Source organism: Salvelinus fontinalis, chromosome 40 (assembly GCF_029448725.1).
Source record: "Salvelinus fontinalis isolate EN_2023a chromosome 40, ASM2944872v1, whole genome shotgun sequence".
NCBI classification, from domain to species: domain Eukaryota; kingdom Metazoa; phylum Chordata; class Actinopteri; order Salmoniformes; family Salmonidae; genus Salvelinus; species Salvelinus fontinalis.
In genome coordinates this window covers 2,926,682-2,947,177 of record NC_074704.1, presented here as the reverse complement: position 1 = coordinate 2,947,177, position 20,496 = coordinate 2,926,682, and the positions used below count along the sequence as shown (strand labels likewise).

The 20,496-nt window shown below is 43.1% G+C and overlaps 1 protein-coding gene across 2 annotated transcripts in view; it reads left to right on the top strand.

Annotated features, from left to right (window-relative positions):
- Nucleotides 1–803: 803 nt before the first annotated feature.
- Nucleotides 804–20,496, top strand: part of LOC129839792 (cytochrome P450 3A27-like) — a 56,199-nt gene continuing 36,506 nt past the window's right edge. The window contains exons 1-8 of one of the 2 annotated variants that reach the window (XM_055907431.1): nucleotides 804–1,124; nucleotides 4,178–4,271; nucleotides 7,362–7,414; nucleotides 9,314–9,413; nucleotides 9,708–9,824; nucleotides 16,297–16,385; nucleotides 18,960–19,108; nucleotides 19,508–19,635. In XM_055907431.1, coding sequence (XP_055763406.1) covers nucleotides 1,054–1,124; nucleotides 4,178–4,271; nucleotides 7,362–7,414; nucleotides 9,314–9,413; nucleotides 9,708–9,824; nucleotides 16,297–16,385; nucleotides 18,960–19,108; nucleotides 19,508–19,635 — 801 coding nt within the window. In that variant the 5' untranslated portion in view covers nucleotides 804–1,053. Of the gene's footprint in view, nucleotides 1,125–4,177; nucleotides 4,272–7,361; nucleotides 7,415–9,313; nucleotides 9,414–9,707; nucleotides 9,825–16,296; nucleotides 16,386–18,959; nucleotides 19,109–19,507; nucleotides 19,636–20,496 lie in introns of those variants that run through there. The other variant, XM_055907432.1, reaches the window with a different exon arrangement.

Below are 20,496 nucleotides of genomic sequence, written 5' to 3'. Positions count from 1 at the left end.
TTTGACACCAAATAAAATATGTTAAAATTGCCCTGTGGATGTATAGTTTTCAGGACTGAAACATATGGATCTTGGATTTGTGACAGGGGGTACCAGCCTTATGGATCTTGGATTCATGACATGGGGTACCAGCCTTATGGGTCTTGGATTCGTGACATGGGGTACCAGCCTTATGGATCTTGGATTCGTGACATGGGGTACCAGCCTTATGGGTCTTGGATTCGTGACAGGGGGTACCAGCCTTATGGATCTTGGATTCGTGACATGGGGTACCAGCCTTATGGATCTTGGATTCGTGACATGGGGTACCAGCCTTTTGGGTCTTGGGTTCGTGACAGGGGGTACGAGCCTTATGGATCTTGGATTCGTGACATGGGGTACCAGCCTTATGGATCTTGGATTCGTGACATGGGGTACCAGCCTACTCATTGACTCTCACGGATTACAATTATAATGAGTTAACGCAAATATTAGCATCGCAGGTCTTATTTCAGGACTTTAACTGTGGGAAATCACCTCAAAATTCAGCCTATAGTGCCTATTGAACATTCATATTTTAATGTACAGCCTTACTTATGGATTTGGGAAGTATTTTCTCAAGGTTAAAGTTCTGCAATAAGAGCTACGACACTAATATTTGTGTAAACTATAGTGCCTATTGAATATTCATATTTTAATCCAATCTAACCCAAATATGGCATTATATTCACTATTTATGTCTGTTTGCTTCAGTTTCAATATTGGACCATTATTTTGAAGGCGAACTGCAAATTCCTTTGTGGCTCATCCTTATTCTAGCTAGCATCACACGTTTGTTTTTCCGACGGGATACAATAATCACTTGCAACCTGCACGGTCTCAAACAGAGTACGGAGAACAGCAACGATCAGTAGTCGAGATCTGTCGCGTGCACAGAAGAACCACACTAGAACAAGACAGAAATAAACAACTCAAAACCTGTCAGACCATTGGAGAAGTGAACTCGAACGAGCCTGAGAGAAAACGGAGCCTTTGTTTTCAGAAGCAGCGGGGAGCCGAACCGGAGGAAAGATTATGAGTTTTCTGCCATACTTCTCCCCCGAGACGTGGACCCTCCTGGCACTCCTCATCACCCTCATTGTAGTGTAAGGTCTTCAAATCAAATGTTATTTGTCACATGCATCGTAGTTTATGTCGTGGAAATATCCAGTCAAGAATATTTCACAAATACCGGAGACTGAGTTCAAATCTACTTTTAGTACGCCATAATAAAATCTGGTTAATGAAAACAAATACTTTTCCAGTCTTGGCAAACACTTCTTCTACAGCTGTCCTCCTGACGTCACCCCCATAGTAACTCCTCTAAACGACTCATCCCCCTCTGGCATTTAACCACCGTTATCTTATCGCCTTGCACTAAGTTTAGGGAAACTTCAGAGCCACAGCAAAAGTTCAGAAATAACCAGACATGTTCTCGACTACGACAGGTGCATGTAGGACCATAGCAACAGTCCATAGATATAACCAGAGATGTTCTCGACTAAGACAGGTGCATGTAAGACCATAGCAACAGTCCATAGATATAACCAGAGATGTTCTCGACTAAGACAGGTGCATGTAAGACCATAGCAACAGTCCATAGTAATAACCAGACATGTTCTCGACTACGACAGGTGCATGTAAGACCATAGCAACAGTCCATAGTAATAACCAGACATGTTCTCGACTAAGCCAGGTGCATGTAGGACCATAGCAATAGTCCGTAGAAATACAGACATGTTCTCGACTAAGACAGGTGCATGTAGGACCATAGCAACAGTCCATAGAAATACAGACATGTTCTCGATTAAGACAGGTGCATGTAGGACCATAGCAACAGTCCGTAGAAATACAGACATGTTCTCGACTAAGACAGGTGCATGTAGGACCATAGCAACAGTCCATAGAAATAACCAGAGATGTTCTCGACTAAGACAGGTGCATGTAAGACCATAGCAACAGTCCATAGTAATAACCAGACATGTTCTCGACTAAGACAGGTGCATGTAGGACCATAGCAACAGTCCATAGAAATAACCAGACATATTCTCGACTAAGACAGGTGCATGTAAGACCATAGCAACAGCCCATAGAAATACCCAGACATGTTCTCGACTAAGACAGGTGCATGTAGGACCATAGCAACAGCCCATAGAAATACCCAGACATGTTCTCGACTAAGACAGGTGCATGTAGGACCATAGCAACAGCCCCTAGAAATACCCAGACATGTTCTCGACTAAGACAGGTGCATGTAGGACCATAGCAACCGTCCATAGAAATAACCAGACATGTCATCCTGCTGGCTCCTCTGAACGGAACACCCATGTTCTGGTGAAATCACAAGAGGTGTAACCATAGCAACAGTATATATTAGACCATACCAGTGTAACAAAAATAAACAGCCATGTCCACTCCCCAGACAGGTGCATGTCTAATGGTGTCTAATGACCCAAACCCACATAAAGAGTGCACTCATCTTGCAGATTATCCTGAAATGTATCATGGCCACAGATGTTCTGGAAAATGGTCAATATTAACCGGTGTAGACTAACAGTGAAATGTTTACTTAAGGTTCCTTTTCCAACAATGTATCATAAATCAATTAGAGACCCAGATGGGGACACAGGAGGCAGATGGTTGGAGTCTTAGATGTTAAATAATTCAAAAAGGAGTAGGCAAGAGAATGGTCTGGGACAGGCAAAAGGTCAAAACCAAATCAGAGTCCAGGAGGTATAGAGTGGTAGACAGCCTCGAGGTCAAGGCAGAATGGTACAGAGTCCAGGAGGTATAGAGTGGCAGACAGCCTCGAGGTCAAGGCAGAACGGTACAGAGTCCAGGAGGTATAGAGTGGCAGACAGCCTCGAGGTCAAGGCAGAATGGTACAGAGTCCAGGAGGTATAGAGTGGTAGACAGCCTCGAGGTCAAGGCAGGCAGAATGGTACAGAGTCCAGGAGGTATAGAGTGGCAGACAGCCTCGAGGTCAAGGCAGGCAGAATGGTACAGAGTCCAGGAGGTATAGAGTGGTAGACAGCCTCGAGGTCAAGGCAGACAGAATGGTACAGAGTCCAGGAGGTATAGAGTGGAAGACAGCCTCGAGGTCAAGGCAGGCAGAATGGTACAGAGTCCAGGAGGTATAGAGTGGTAGATAGCCTCGAGGTCAAGGCAGGCAGAATGGTACAGAGTCCAGGAGGTATAGAGTGGTAGACAGCCTCGAGGTCAAGGCAGAATGGTACAGAGTCCAGGAGGTATAGAGTGGCAGACAGCCTCGAGGTCAAGGCAGGCAGAATGGTACAGAGTCCAGGAGGTATAGAGTGGTAGACAGCCTCGAGGTCAAGGCAGGCAGAATGGTACAGAGTCCAGGAGGTATAGAGTGGTAGACAGCCTCGAGGTCAAGGCAGAATGGTACAGACTCCAGGAAGTATAGAGTGGCAGACAGCCTCGAGGTCAAGGCAGGCAGAATGGTACAGAGTCCAGGAGGTATAGAGTGGTAGACAGCCTCGAGGTCAAGGCAGTATGGTACAGACTCCAGGAGGTATAGAGTGGCAGACAGCCTCGAGGTCAAGGCAGAATGGTACAGAGTCCAGGAGGTATAGATTAACATGGTTATATAAATAATAACATGGTTATATACAGATTAACATGGTTATATACAGATTATCATGGTTATATACAGATTAACATGGTTATATAAATAATAACATGGTTATATACAGATTAACATGGTTATATAAATAATAACATGGTTATATAGATAATAACATGGTTATATACAGATTAACATGGTTATATACAGATTAACATGGTTATATAAATAATAAAATGGCTATATACAGATGAACATGGCTATATACAGATGAACATGGCTATATACAGATTAACATGGTTATATAAATAATAACATGGTTATATACAGATTAACATGGTTATACACAGAATAACATGGTTATATACATGGATGCTATACTTAATTTGACTTCTCTTGAACATTTTACTAGTTTCTGTCTCTGTGTGTGTGTGTGTGTGTGTGTGTGTGTGTGTGTGTGTGTGTGTGTGTGTGTGTGTGTGTGTGTGTGTGTGTGTGTGTGTGTGTGTGTGTGTGTGTGTGTGTGTGTGTGTGTGTGTGTGTGTGTGTGTGTGTGTGTGCGTGCGTGTACAGGTATGGGTACTGGCCCTATGGTGTGTTCACTAAGATGGGTGTCCCTGGTCCCAAACCCCTACCTTACTTTGGCACAATGATGGAGTATAGAAAGGTTAGTACCCGTTCAGAATAAACATCTCATATTGTCAACAATAGTGTTATTTCCCCCCATGTAAAACAATACAATGAGAAGGAAAATGAGGACTAGACGGTTGTTTAAAATTTTACGGGGGCAGCACGACACCGGTACACTTATGACAACATCCAGCTCAAAGTGCAGGGCGCGAAATTCAAAATCTAGTTTTTTTAAATATTTAACTTTCACACATTAACAAGTCCAAGACACCAGATGAAAGGTGCACATCTTGTGAATCAAGCCAACATGTCCGATTTTTAAAACGTTTTACAGGGAAGACAAAATATGTAAATCTATTAGCTAACCACGTTAGCAAAAGACACAACTTTTTCTAACTCCATCAGTTTCTTACTCCATCAGGTGCTATCACAAATTCGACCAAATAAAGATATAAATAGCCACTAACCAAGAAACAAATTCATCAGATGACAGTCTGATAACATATTTATTGTATAACATATGTTTTGTTCGAAAAATGTGTATATTTCATGTATAAACCATAGTTTACATTTCAGCTACAATCCGAAATTGCACCGAAAGCAGCCATAATATTTACAGACACCAACGTCAAATAGCTAATTACTCATCATAAAACATTTCTGAAAAATACATAGTCTGCAGAAATTGAAAGACAGGCATCTTGTGATTCCAAACAATATTTCCGATTTATTAAATGTTTTACAGCGAAAACAAAATGTATCGCTATATTAGCGTAGCTACAATAGACAGACACAATTTGGCGCCCACGGCCAGTTACATTTACATTTACATTTAAGTCATTTAGCAGACGCTCTTATCCAGAGCGACTTACAAATTGGTGCATTCACCTTATGACATCCAGTGGAACAGCCACTTTACAATAGTGCATCTAGATCTTTTAAGGGGGGGGGGGGGGGGGGGGGCCGAAGGATTGCTTTATCCTAGGTATTCCTTGAAGAGGTGGGGTTTCAGGTGTCTCCGGAAGGTGGTGATTGACTCCGCTGTCCTGGCGTCGTGAGGGAGTTTGTTCCACCATTGGGGTGCCAGAGCAGCGAACAGTTTTGACTGGGCTGAGCGGGAACTGTACTTCCTCAGTGGTAGGGAGGCGAGCAGGCCAGAGGTGGATGAACGCAGTGCCCTTGTTTGGGTGTAGGGCCTGATCAGAGCCTGAAGGTACTGAGGTGCCGTTCCCCTCACAGCTCCGTAGGCAAGCACCATGGTCTTGTAGCGGATGCGAGCTTCAACTGGAAGCCAGTGGAGAGAGCGGAGGAGCGGGGTGACGTGAGAGAACTTGGGAAGGTTGAACACCAGACGGGCTGCGGCGTTCTGGATGAGTTGTAGGGGTTTAATGGCACAGGCAGGGAGCCCAGCCAACAGCGAGTTGCAGTAATCCAGACGGGAGATGACAAGTGCCTGGATTAGGACCTGCGCCGCTTCCTGTGTGAGGCAGGGTCGTACTCTGCGGATGTTGTAGAGCATGAACCTACAGGAACGGGCCACCGCCTTGATGTTGGTGGAGAACGACAGGGTGTTGTCCAGGATCACGCCAAGGTTCTTAGCGCTCTGGGAGGAGGACACAATGGAGTTGTCAACCGTGATGGCGAGATCATGGAACGGACAGTCCTTCCCCGGGAGTCCCCAGTTCACATGCACGACAGATATATGAAAAAACATCATAAAATGGGTCTTACTTTTGCTGATCTTTCATCAGAATGTTGAAGAAGGTGTCCTCTGTCCAGATGAGTCGTTGTTTCGATTCAGAATGGCAAATTTCCCTCTTCAATTAGCATTGGCACTAGCCGAAGACATACATTTCTCCAACGTAAACACAGTCAGAGGACGGAACACGGCAAAACTCCCGAATAAAGTTTCAATAATCTGATTAAACTATATTGAAAAAACATATATTACGATGATATGGTCACATGTATCAAAAAAAATTCGAGCCGGAGATGTTAGCCGTTCGTTACGAAGACAAAACAGAAGTCAATCCCACTTCCTTCAGAGTACCGGAAGTGGACGGTCACGTCAAAGAAATAGGTTTTTTTCCACCACAGAACAAGATGAGCACAAACATTTCTTCTCTGACATCCTCTTTACACCAATAGGAAGGCGTATAGAGTGTCAGTAGACTCCTAAGTGTCAAGACCATGTATAGGCATCAAGTTGAAAAGAGCATACATTTCTGACATTTCACTTCCTGGTCAGGAAAAGTGCTGCAGAAGGACTTCTGTTTCACTCAGAGAAATAATTCCAACTGTTTTAGAAACTAGAAAGTGTTTTCTATCCAAAAATAATAATATTATTCATATTGTAAGAGCAAGATTTGAGTAGGAGGCCGTTTGAAATGGGCACGATTTCACTGGCTACTCAACACTTTGCCTTGCAGCCGTAAGAAGTTTTAAACAATAGATAAATAAAATATCATATGAGACATGATCAGTCTAGAAGTTGTGTTATTGACCCTGGGGACCATAGAAAATAACAAACCCTACTCAACTCTCACCTGTTTCAGGTGTGTTCTCTGTTCAGGTGTAGGACACACCTACATGATCTTCTAAGGCATGAATCATCTCTCTACCTCTCTCTCTCTCTCTCTCTCTCTCTCTCTCTCTCTCTCTCTCTCTCTCTCTCTCTCTCTCTCTCTCTCTCTCTCTACCTCTCTCTCTCTCTCTCTCTCTCTCTCTACCTCTCTCTCTCTACCTCTCTCTGTGTTTCTCTCTACCTCTCTCTCTCTCTCTCTACCTCTCTCTCTCTCTCTCTCTCTCTCTCTCTACCTCTCTCTCTCTCTCTCCCTCTCCCTCTCTCTCTCTCTACCTCTCTCTCTCTCTCTCTCTCTACCTCTCTCTCTCTCCCTCTCTCTCTCTACCTCTCTCTGTGTTTCTCTCTACCTCTCTCTCTCTCTCTCTACCTCTCTCTCTCTAACTCTCTCTCTCTCTCTCTACCTCTCTCTCTCTCTCTCTCTCTCTACCTCTCTCTCTCTCTACCCCTCTCTCTCTCTACCTCTCTCTCTCTACCCCTCTCTCTCTCTACCTCTCTCTCTCTACCTCTCTCTCTCTACCTCTCTCTCTGTCTCTTTGTGTGCAGGGTTTCACTAACTTTGACACAGAGTGCTTTCAGAAGTATGGGAGAATCTGGGGGTGAGTTATGTTATCTATAGCGTACTAGGATGACTCACAACTGTACTATGATTTTCCCTTACAATTCATTACCTGCTCGAGCTGTCATGTGACAATGAGGAATAGTATTAATAACATCAACAACCAGAATAATGTTTTCTATGTAGTTTTATATGAGCTGGTTAAATGTGTTTCTCCTCTGTGAAGGATCTATGATGGGATGGAGGCTGTTCTGTGTACCATGTAGGATTGTAGATGTACTCAGACCCCTTCACTTTTTCCACATGTTGTTACATTACAGCCTTATTCTAAAATTGATGTAATTGTTTTTTCCCTCATCAATCTACACATACAACACCCCATATTGACAAAACAAAAACTGATTTGTTAATGTTTTTGCAAATATATAATAAAATGTAAAACTGAAATATTATATTTACATAATTATTCAGTCACTTTACTCTGTACTTTGTTGAAGCACTTTTGGCAACAATTACACCCTTGTGTCTTCTTGGGTATGATGCTACAAGCTTGGTAAAACTATATTTGGAGAGTTTCTCCAATTCTTCTCTGCAGATCCGGTCTCTGGCTGGGCTACTCAAGGACATTCAGAGACTTGTCCCAAAGCCACTCCTGCGTTGTCTTGTCTATGTGCGTAGGGTTGTTGTCCTGTTGGAAGGTGAACCTTCACCCCAGTCTGAGGTCCTGAGAGCTCTTGAGCAGGTTTTCATCAAGGATCTCTCTATACTTTCTTCATTCAATCTTCCCTCAATCCTGACTAGTCTGCCAGTCCCTGGCGCTGAAAAACATCCCCACATCATGATGCTGCCACCACCATGCTTCACCGTAGGGATGATGCCAGGTTTCCTCCAGACGTGACACTTTTCATTCATGCCAAAGAGTTTAATCTAGGTTTCATCGGACCAGAGAATCTTCTTTCTCATCGTCTGAGAGTCTTTAGGTACCTTTTGACAAACTCCAAGTGGGCTGTAGTGCCTTTTACTGAGGAGTGGCTTCTGTCTGGCCACTCTACCATAAAGGCCTGATTCTTGGTCATCTCCTTGACCAAGGCCCTTCTCCCCCAATTACTCAGTTTGGCCGGTGGCCAGCTCTAGGAAGAGTCTTGGTGGTTCATTGATTAAATAATGATGGAGGCCACTGTGTTTTTGGGGACCTTCAATGCTGCAGAAATATTCCCCAGATCTGTGGCTCAACACAATCCTGTCTCGGAGCTCTACGGCCAATTCTTTCGACCTCAAAGCTTGGTTTTTGCTCTGACATGCACTGTCAACTGTGGACATTATATAGACAGGTGTGTGCTTTTCCAAATCATGTCCAATCAATGGAATTTACCACAGGTGGACTCCAATCAAGTTGTAGAAACATCTCAAGCATGATGGAAACAGGATGCACATGAGCTCAATTTGGAGACTCATAGCAAAGGGTCAGAAAACTTATGTCATTAAGGTATTTCTGTTTTCGCGTCTCGTTATTGGGTATTGAATGTAGATTTATGAGCGTTTTTCATTTATTAAATCAATTTTAGAATGAGGCTGTAACTCAACAAAATGCCATTGTGAAGGATCTATGATGGGAGGATCTGTGTCATCATGTAGTTGTATATATAGTTGTTAAAGCCAGGTGTGTCTCTCCTCTGTGAAGGATGTACGATGAGAGGCAGCCTGTTCTGTGTATCATGTAGGTGAATATATAGTGGTTAAAGCCATGTGTATTTCTCCTCTGTGAAGGATCTATGATGGGAGGCAGTCTGTTCTGTGTACCATGTAGGTGTATATATAGTGGTTAAAGCCAGGTGTGTCTCTCCTCTGTGAAGGATCTATGATGGGAGGCAGTCTGTTCTGTGTACCATGTAGGTGTATATATAGTGGTTGAAACCATGCGTGTTTCTCCTCTGTGAAGGATCTATGATGGGAGGCAGCCTGTTCTGTGCATCATGGACCAAAGCATGATCAAGACCGTCCTGATTAAAGAGTGTTACAACATCTTCACCAACCGCAGAGTGAGAGACACACACACACACACACACACACACACGCACGCACGCACGCACGCACACACGCACGCACGCACGCACGCACGCACGCACGCACGCACGCACGCACACACACACACACACACACACACACAATCTGAATAATAATAACCCCAAAAATTATTGCTGATTTTATTAATACATTATTTATGAAATTCATTTCAAGGTAGTGTGAATATTATGTAAATAGAATGATCAATATTAATTATTAATGAAAATTATTAAATCATATATTTGATATACCTGTCCTCCATGTTGTAGAACTTCATGTTTCTGAATGGCGAGCTGTTTGATGCGTTGTCCTTTGCCGAGGACGATACATGGAGACGGATCCGCAGTGTCCTCTCACCTTCCTTTACCTCTGGACGACTAAAAGAGGTAGAACCATCCCTTCATCTTTCCCTTTCTATGTTTTATCAACTTGTTATAACACTTTATAGCTTGTTATAAACTATTAACTCATTATAGCTTGTTATAAACTAACTCATTATAGCTTGTTATAAACTCTTTATTAACTCATCATAGCTTGTTATAAACTCTTTATTAACTCATTATAGCTTGTTATAAACTATTAACTCTTTATAGCTTGTTATAAACAATTAACTCATTATAGCTTGTTATAAACTATTAACTCATTATAGCTGGTTATAAACTCTTTACTAACTCATTATAGCTTGTTATAATCTCTTCATAAACTCATTATAGCTTGTTATAATCTCTATATAAACTCATTATAGCTTGTATGAACTCCAAACTAAATCAAATCAAATTTCATTAGTCGATACACATATTTAGCAGATGTTATTGCGGTTGTAGTGAAATGCTTGTGCTCCAACAGTGCAGTGATATCTAAAAATCCCAAGTCTAGAAGTAAAATAATGGAATTAAGAGACATAGAAATATTAAGACAAGCAATGTCGAAGTCTCGAGTATAAAATTAAATATATACATATAGTACATTTTTATACAGTTGAAGTCAGAAGGTTACATAAACCCGAGCCAAATACATTTACAGTTTACAGTTTTTTACAATTCCTGACATCTAATGAGAGTAAACAGTTCCCTGTCTTAGGTCAGTTAGGATCACCACTTTATTTTAAGAATGTGAAATGTCAGAATAATAGTACAAAAAATGATTTACTTCAGCTTAGTGGGTCAGAAGTTTACATGCACTCAATTAGTATTCGGTAGCATTGCCTTTAAATTGTTTTACTTGGGTCAAATGTTTTGGGTAGCCTTCCACAAGCTTCCCACAATAAGTTGGGTGAATTTTGGCCCATTCCTCCTGACAGAGCTCGTATAACTGAGTCCGGTTTGTAAGCCTCCTTGCTCGAACACACTTTTTCAGTTCTACCCACAAATGTTCGATAGGCTTCTATAGGATTGAGGTCAGGGCTTTGTGATGGCCACTCCAATACCTTAACTTTGTTGTCCTTAAGCCATTTTGCCACAACTTTGTAAGTATGCTTGGGGTCATTGTCCATTTGGAAGACCAATTAGCGACCAAGCTTTAACTTCCTGACTGATGTCTTGAGATGTTGCTTCAATATATTCACATAATTTTCGTTCCTCATGAAGCCATCTATTTTGTGAAGTGCACGAGTCCCTCCTGCAGCAAAGCACCCCCACAACATGATGCTGCCACCCCCATGCTTCACGGATGGGATGGTGATCTTCGGCTTGCAAGCCTCCCCCTTTTTCCTCCAAACATAACGATGGTCATTATGGCCAAACAGGTCTCTTTTTGTTTCATTAGACCAGAGGACATTTCTCCAAAAAGTACGATCTTTGTCCCCATGTGCAGTTGCAAACCGTAGTCTGGCTTTTTTTTATGGCGGCTTTGGAGCAGTGGCTTCTTCCTTGCTGAGCGGCCTTTCAGGTTATGTCGATATAGGACTCGTTTTACTGTGGATATAGATACTTTTGTACCTGTTTCATCCAGCATCTTCACAAGGTCCTTTGCTGTTGTTCTGGGATTGATTTTCTCTTTTCGCACCAAAGTACGTTCAACTCTAGGGGACAGAACGCGTTTCCTTCCTGAGCGGTATGACGGCTGCTTGGTCTTATCGTCTTTATACTTGCGTACTATTGTTTGTACAGATGAACGTGGTACCTTCAGACGTTTAGAAATTGCTCCCGGAGGACCTGACACCTAGGACTATGCCTTAGCACTACCTGGTCTGATGACTCCTTGCTGTCCCCAGTCCACCTGGCCGTGCTGCTTCAACTGTTCTGCCTGCGGCTATGGAACCCTGACCTGTTCACTGGACGTGCTACCTGTCCCAGACCTGCTGTTTTCAACTCTCTAGAGACAGCTGGAGCGGTAGAGATACTCTGAATAATCGGCTATGAAAAGCCAACTGACATTTACTCCTGAGGTGCTGACCTGTTCCACCCTCGACAACCACTGTGATTATTATTATTTGACCCTGCTGGTCATCGATGAACATTTGAACATCTTGGCCATGTTCTGTTATTATCTCCACCCGGCACAGCCAGAAGAGGACTGGCCAACCCTCATAGCCTGGTTCCTCTCTAGGTTTCTTCCTAGGTTTTGGATTTTCTAGGGAGTTTTTCCTAGCCACCGTACTTCTACACCTGCATTGCTTGCTGTTTGGGGTTTTAGGCTGGGTTTCTGTACAGCACTTTGAGATATCAGCTGATGTAAGAAGGGCCAAATAAACACATTTGATTTTATTTTTTATTTGCTCCCAAGGATGAACCAGACTTGTGGAGGTCTACAATGTTTTTTCTGAGGTCTTGGCAGATTTATTTATATTTTTCCCATGATGTCAAGCAAAGAGGCACTGAGTTTGAAGGTAGGCCTTGAAATACATCCACAGATACAACTCCAATTTACTCAAATGATGTCAATTAGCTTATCAGTAGCTTCTAAAGCCATAACATCATTTTCTGTAATTTTCCATGCTGTTTAAAGGCACAGTCAACTTAGTGTATGTGAACTTCTGACCCACTGGAATTGTGATACAGTGTTCCAATGCCATGTTGTGTTAGCCAGTCCAAGTTTATCATTTTAAAAGATGAATTGATCATTAGAAAACCCTTTTCGCAATTATGTTAGCACCGCTGATAACTGTTGTTCTGATTAAAGAAGCAATAAAACTGGCCTTCTTTAGACTAGTTGAGTATCTGGAGCATCAGCATTTGTGTGTTCGATTACAGGCTCAAAATGTCCAGAAACAAAGAACTTTCTTCTGAAACTTGTCAGTCTATTCTTGTTCTGAAAAATGAAGGCTATTCATTGCCAAGAAGCTGAAGATCTCATACAACGCTGTGTACGACTCCCTTCCAAGAACAAACTGGCTCTAACCAAGAAGCTGAAGATCTGTGTACGACTCCCTTCCAAGAACGAACTGGCTCTAAGCAAGAAGCTGAAGATCTGTGTACGACTCCCTTCCAAGAACAAACTGGCTCTAAGCAAGAAGCTGAAGATCTGTGTACGACTCCCTTCCAAGAACAAACTGGCTCTAACCAAGAAGCTGAAGATCTGTGTACGACTCCCTTCCAAGAACAAACTGTCTCTAAGCAAGAAGCTGAAGATCTGTGTACGACTCCCTTCCAAGAACAAACTGGCTCTAACCAAGAAGCTGAAGATCTGTGTACGACTCCCTTCCAAGAACAAACTGGCTCTAACCAAGAAGCTGAAGATCTGTGTACGACTCCCTTCCAAGAACAAACTGGCTCTAAGCAAGAAGCTGAAGATCTGTGTACGACTCCCTTCCAAGAACAAACTGGCTCTAAGCAAGAAGCTGAAGATCTGTGTACGACTCCCTTCCAAGAACAAACTGGCTCTAACCAAGAAGCTGAAGATCTGTGTACGACTCCCTTCCAAGAGTCGTACACATCCGGGATGCTGGCCATCTCACCAGAGTTGCAAAGAAAAAGCCATATCTCAGAATGGCCAATAAAAAGAAAAGATTAAGATGGGCAAAAGAACACAGACAGTGGACAGAGATAATTATTTTTCTTTAATTGTTATAGACAGTGTCTTGGCTGTATTACTGTTTCATAACTAAGTTATTTTTCTTTAATTGTTATAGCCAGTGTCTTGGCTGTATTACTTTCTCATAACTAAGTTATTTTTCTTTCATTGTTATAGCCAGTGTCTTGGCTGTATTACTTTCTCATAACTAAGTTATTTGTCTTTTCAACTCTGCCTTCTGGTCTTCTTGTAACCCGGATGTGAAACAGGATATAACAGTATAACAGGATATACAGAGCGAACTTATTAAAAGCTCCAAGATTAATTTCTTTAGCATTGTGGCATGTTTTTCTAGATTCTAGAACATACAGTGCATTCAGAAAAGTATTCAGACCCCTTGTCTTTTTCCACATTTGGTTATGCTACAGCTGTATTCTAAAATGTATTAAATTATAACAATACCCCATAATGACACTTCGGAAACCTTTTTTTTAGACATTTTTGAAAATGAATAAAAAATGTAAAACATATACCTGTAACGGTGTTCCTCCTCCTCTTCAACCGAAGAGGAGGAGTAGTGATTCGACCAAGGCGCAGCGGGTTGTGAATACATAATGATTTATTTACAAGACGAACTAAACACACGAAGAACACTTGATATATTACAAAACAACAAAACGATGTAGACAGACCTGGACGACGAACTTACATGAAACACGAAGAAATCACGAACAGGAAAAATGACTACACAAAATGACTACACAAAATGACGAACGCACGAAACAGTCCCGTATGGTGTAACATAGACACAGACACAGGAGACAACCACCCACAACGAACACTGTGAAACAACCTACCTTAATATGACTCTCAATTAGAGGAAACGCAAAACACCTGCCTCTAATTGAGAGCCATACCAGGCAACCCTTAAACCAACATAGAAACAGAAAACATAGACTGCCCACCCAAACTCACGTCCTGACCAACTAACACATACAAAACTAACAGAAAACAGGTCAGGAACGTGACAATACCTTATTTACATTATTATTCAAAGGTGGAGTGACGCGTCCTCTGAAACATGACCCGCCTGACCACCTACTTCCTGTTTCACCCGGATGACAGCAGCACTAATGTGAAAGACATGACCACCTACTTCCTGCTTGACCCTGACGTCAGCAGCACTAAAGTGAAACACCGCTCGACTGACAAACAGAGTCAGCTTGCAGGCGACCGGCCCTGTCACACGGAGTTGCTAGAGTACGATAAGCCAACGTCCCGGACGGCGCTGGGCCAATTGTGTGTCATACTATGAGGTTCACGGTCACGGTCGGTTGTGACACAGCCTGGGATCGAACAGTGCTTTTGACCGCTGCAACACCCAGGACCCCTATCTTCTTCATTCTAATGACAAGCTTGAATCATAATATAGGACTAGAATTAGATGCAGATGGCTAACACTTCTATTCACAAAGATTTAATGGTTTAATGCTAAGGAGCTTTTTTTAAGGACACGTCATGCTGTTCATATGAATAACTTAGCGGTTTCTCTCTGTTATTTATCCTGGGAAAGGGGAGTGGTTATTGGAGGTAAATCTCGGTAACTGGGTTATTGCCATTCAACCCTAATCATGAAGCAGCGCTCTACTAACCTCTCTCTCTCTCTTTCTCTCTCTACCTCTACCTCTACCTCTCTCTCTCTCTCTCTCTCTCTCTCTCTCTTTCTTTCTCTCTCTCTCTACCTCTACCTCTACCTCTACCTCTACCTCTACCTCTACCTCTACCTCTACCTCTCTCTCTCTCTCTCTCTTTCTTTCTCTCTCTCTCTCTCTCTCTCTCTCTCTCTCTCTCTCTCTCTCTCTCTCTCTCTCTCTCTCTCTCTCTCTCTCTCTCTCTCTCTCTACCTCTACCTCTACCTCTACCTCTACCTCTACCTCTACCTCTACCTCTACCTCTCGCTCTACCTCTCTCTCTCTCTCTTTCTCTCTCTGTCTCTCTCTCTCTCTTTCTCTCTCTGTCTCTCTCTCTCTCTCTCGCTCTACCTCTCTCTCTCTCTACATCTTTACGTCTCTACCTCTTTCTACATCTCAATTAAATTCAATTCAAGGGGCTTTATTGGCATGGGAAAGATATGTTAACATTGCCAAATCAAGTGAGGTAGATAATATACAAACTGTGAAATAAACAATAAAAATTAACATTAAACATTACACTCACAGATGTTCCAAAAGAACACCCAGTAGATATGGGAGTTTATCAAAATCTGATTTTTTTTCAAATTCTTTGTGGATCTGTGTAATCAGAGGGAAATATATGTCTCTAATATGGTCATACATTGTGCAGGAGCTTAGGAAGTGCAACTCAGTTTCCACCTCATTTTGTGGGCAGTGTGCACATAGCCTGCCTTCTCTTGAGAGCCATGTCTGCCTACGGTGGCCTTTCTCAATAGCAAGGCTATGCTCACTGAGTCTGTACATAGTAAAGGCTTTAAGTTTGAGTCAGTCACAGTGGTCAGGTATTCTGCCACTGTGTACTCTCTGTTTAGGGCCAAATAGTTTCTAGTTTGCTCTGTTTATTTGTTAATTCTTTCCATTTCTACCTTTCTACCTCAAACTCTCTCTACCTCCCTCTACCTCCCTCTACCTCCCTCTACCTCCCTCTACCTCTACCTCTACCTCTACCTCTACCTCCCTCTCTCTCTCTCTCTCTCTCTCTCTCTCTCTCTCTCTCTCTCTCTCTCTCTCTCTCTCTCTCTCTCTCTCTCTCTCTCTCTCTCTCTCTCTCTCTCTCTCTCTCTCTCTCTCTCTCTCTCTCTCTCTCTCTCTCTCTCTCTACCCCTCTCTCTCTCTCTCTAACTCTCTCTCTCTACCTCTCCTCTCTCTCTCTCTCCCTCTCTCTCTCCTCTAGATGTTTGTTATCATGAAGCAGCACTCTGCTAACCTGCTGAATGGAATGAAGAAGCAGGCAGATAAAGACCAGACCATCGAAGTGAAGGAGTGAGTCCTGACCTCTAACCTCTGACCTCTGACATTTCACCTTACACCTCTGAGTCTTGATTATAATATACACACACATATAGCCACCCTTTTCCTTGATGACAGCTTTGCACACTCTTGGCCTGAGGTAGAGTACGTCATGATAAGCTGTAGACCACACTATCTACCAAGAGAGTTTTCATCTATATTTTTCGTAGCCGTCTATTTACCACCACATACCGATGCTGGCAGTAAGATCACACTTAACGAGCTGTATAAGGGACGGTAGCATTGTCATTGAAAATAACAATTTGTTATTAACTGGCTTGCCAAGTAAAATAAAGGTCAAATAAAAAATAAGGCCATAAGTAAACAAGAAAATGCTCGTCCAGAAGTGGCGCTCCAAGTGGCTGGGGACTTTAATGCAGGGAAACTTAAATCCGTCTGATCTAATATCTACCAGCATGTCACATGTGCAACCGCAAGGGCAGGACAGATTACCAAGACGTGTACTCAGAGGATGCGCGGACCAACTGGCAAGTGTCTTCACTGACATTTTCAACCTCTACCTGACCGAGTCTGTAATACCTACATGTTTCAAGCAGACAATCATAGTCACTGTGCAATATAAAGTGAAGGTAACCTGCCTACATCACTAGCATACCGCCCCAACAGATCCATAGCACTCACGTCGGTAACCATGAAGTGCATTGAAAGGCTGGTCATGGCTCACATCAACACCATCATCCCGGAAACCCTACACCCACTCCAATTCACCTACCGCCCCAACAGATCCACAGATGATGCAATCTCTATTGCACTCCACACTGCCCTTTCCCTCCTGGACAAAAGGAACACATGCATGACTATGCTGTACATTGACTACTGCTCAGCGTTCAACACCATAGTGCCCACAAAGCTCATCACTAAGCTAAAGACCCTGGGACTAAACACCTCCCTCTGCCACTGGATCCTGGACTTCCTGACGGGCCGCCCCCAGGTCTGCCACGCTGATCCTCAACACGAGGGCCACTCATGGGTTTGTGCTTAGTCCCCTCCTGTACTCCCAGTTCACCCACGACTGCGTGGCCAAGCACGACACCAACACCATCATTAAGGTTGCTGATGACAAAACAGTGGTAGGCCTGATCACCGACAAAGATGAGACAGTCTATAGGGAGGAGGTCAGAGACCTGGCAGTGTGGTACCAAGACAACAACCTCTCCCTCAATGTGAGCAAGACAAAGTATCTGATCGTGGACTACAGGTAAAGGAGGACCAAACACGCCCCCATTCACATCGCCGGGGCTGTAGGGAAGTGTGTCGAGAGTTTCAAGTTCCTTGGTGTCCACATCACCAACAAACTATCATGGTCCAAGCGCACCAACACAGTTGTGAAGAGGGCACGACAAAGCCTTTTCCCCCCAGGAGACTGAAAAGATTTGGTATGGGTCGCCAGATCCTCAAAAGGTTCTACAGCTGCACCATCGAGAGCATCCTGTCCGGTTGCATCACCGCCTTGTATGGCAACTGCTCGTTATCTGACAGTAAGGAGCTACAGAGCGTAGTACATCACTGGGGCAAAGCTTCCTGCCATCCAGAACCTATATACTAAGCGGTGTCAGAGGAAGGCCCCAAAAATTGTCAAAGACTCCAGTCACCCGGGGCCTCCAAAGTGGTGGTCTAAGGCATCGCAGTGCTGATGTACTAGGCTGTGATGTACTAGGCTGTGATGTACTAGGCTGGGATGTACTAGGCTGTGATGTACTAGGCTGTGATGTACTAGGCTGTGATGTACTAGGCTGTGATGTACTAGGCTGGGATGTACTAGGCTGGGATGTACTAGGCTGTGATGTACTAGGCTGTGATGTACTAGGCTGTGATGTACTAGGCTGGGATGTACTAGGCTGGGATGTACTAGGCTGGGATGTACTAGGCTGTGATGTACTAGGCTGTGATGTACTAGGCTGTGATGTACTAGGCTGTGATGTACTAGGCTGGGATGTACTAGGCTGTGATGTACTAGGCTGTGATGTACTAGGCTGTGATGTACTAGGCTGTGATGTACTAGGCTGTGATGTACTAGGCTGTGCCACTAGAGATCCTGGTTCGAGTCCAGGCTCTTTCGCAGCCGCATTCCGTAAGACTGCTGAGCAATTAATCAAATGGCTACCCAAACTATTTACATATTTTTTACTTTAGTTTATTTTGTAAATATTTTCTCAACTCTATTTCTTGAACTGCATTGTAAGTAAGCATTTCACAGTAATGTAAATGTAATGTAAACACCTGTTGTAGTTGGCGCATGTGACAAACACATTTGATTTGATTTAGTTTTGTGGTCAGTAGTTGTGTGGTCGGTAGTTGTGGTCAGTAGTTGTGTGGTCAGTAGTTGTGTGGTCAGTAGTTGTGTGGTCGGTAGTTGTGGTCAGTAGTTGTGTGGTCGGTAGTTGTGGTCAGTAGTTGTGTGGTCAGTAGTTGTGTGGTCGGTAGTTGTGGTCAGTAGTTGTGTGGTCGGTAGTTGTGTGGTCAGTAGTTGTGGTCTGTAGTTGTGTAGTTGTGGTCAGTGGGTGTGTAATTGTGTTTGTGTTGCAGGTTCTTTGGGCCCTACAGTATGGACGTGGTCACCAGCACAGCCTTCAGTGTGAACATTGACTCTCTGAACAACCCTTCAGACCCCTTCGTCTCCAACGTCAAGAAGATGATCAAGTTTGACATGTTCAACCCACTGTTGCTCCTATTTGGTGAGACCACACACACACACACACACACACACACACACACACACACACACACACACACACACACACACACACACACACACACACACACACACACACACACACACACACACACACACACACACACACAGACACAAAATTGAACTTTCTAATCATATGCAGTTGTACACCTTTCTATAAAACGTTCCTCTCCACCTCTCCTCTCCTCTTCTCCTCTCCTGTCCTCCCCTGCTCTCCTCTTCTCCTCTCCTGTCCTCCCCTGCTCTCCTCTTCTCCCATCCCCTCCTCTCCCCTCCTCCTCATCTCCTCTCATATTCTCCTCTCCTCTCCCATCCTCCTCTCCTTTTCTACTCTCCTCCCCTCCTCTCTTCTCCCCTCCTCCCCCCTCCTCTCCTTTTCCAGTGTTGTTTCCCTTCATAGGTCCTGTCTTGGAGAAGATGAAGTTTTCTTTCTTCCCGTCTGCGGTGACAGACTTCTTTTACGCCTCGCTGGCTAAGATCAAATCTGGACGTGACACTGGGAACTCAACTGTAAACATGGTTTATATTTATATTTGATTGTTATGTTGATATTTAATTCTGTACATTTATATTTGTATTGTAATATTGTGTATTTATTTACTATAAAACTATGTAACTATGTAATTTATTAACTAGTGATGGACACCAATATGGAACGTCTATATTGATATCATGTTGGAATTTAAAAACACTATTATTGGGACCCAAACATCTACATTCATGTTAGAATATGTTTGTGTTGGTTGTGATTGGACGAGATCCAGTAGAATATGTTTGTGTTGGTTGTGATTGGACGAGATCCAGTAGAATATGTTTGTGTTGGTTGTGATAGGACGAGATCCAGTAGAATATGTTTGTGTTGGTTGTGATTGGACTAGATCCAGTAGAATGTGTTTGTGTTGGTTGTGATTGGACGAGATCCATTATAATATGTTTGTGTTGGTTGTGATTGGACGAGATCCATTAGAATCTGTTTGTGTTGGTTGTAATTGGACGAGATCCATTATAATCTGTTTGTGTTGGTTGTGATTGGACGAGATCCATTAAAATATGTTTGTTTTGGTTGTGATTGGACAGTATCCATAAGAATCTGTATGTGTTGGTTGTGATTGGACGAGATCCATTATAATCTGTTTGTGTTGGTTGTGATTGGACGAGATCCATTATAATATGTTTGTGTTGGTTGTGATTGGACGAGATCCGTTATAATCGGTTTGTGTTGATTGTGATTGGACGAGATCCAGTAGAATATGTTTGTGTTGGTTGTGATTGGACGAAATCCATTATAATCTGTTTGTGTTGGTTGTGATTGGACGAGATCCATTATAATCTGTTTGTGTTGGTTGTGATTGGACGAGATCCATTATAATC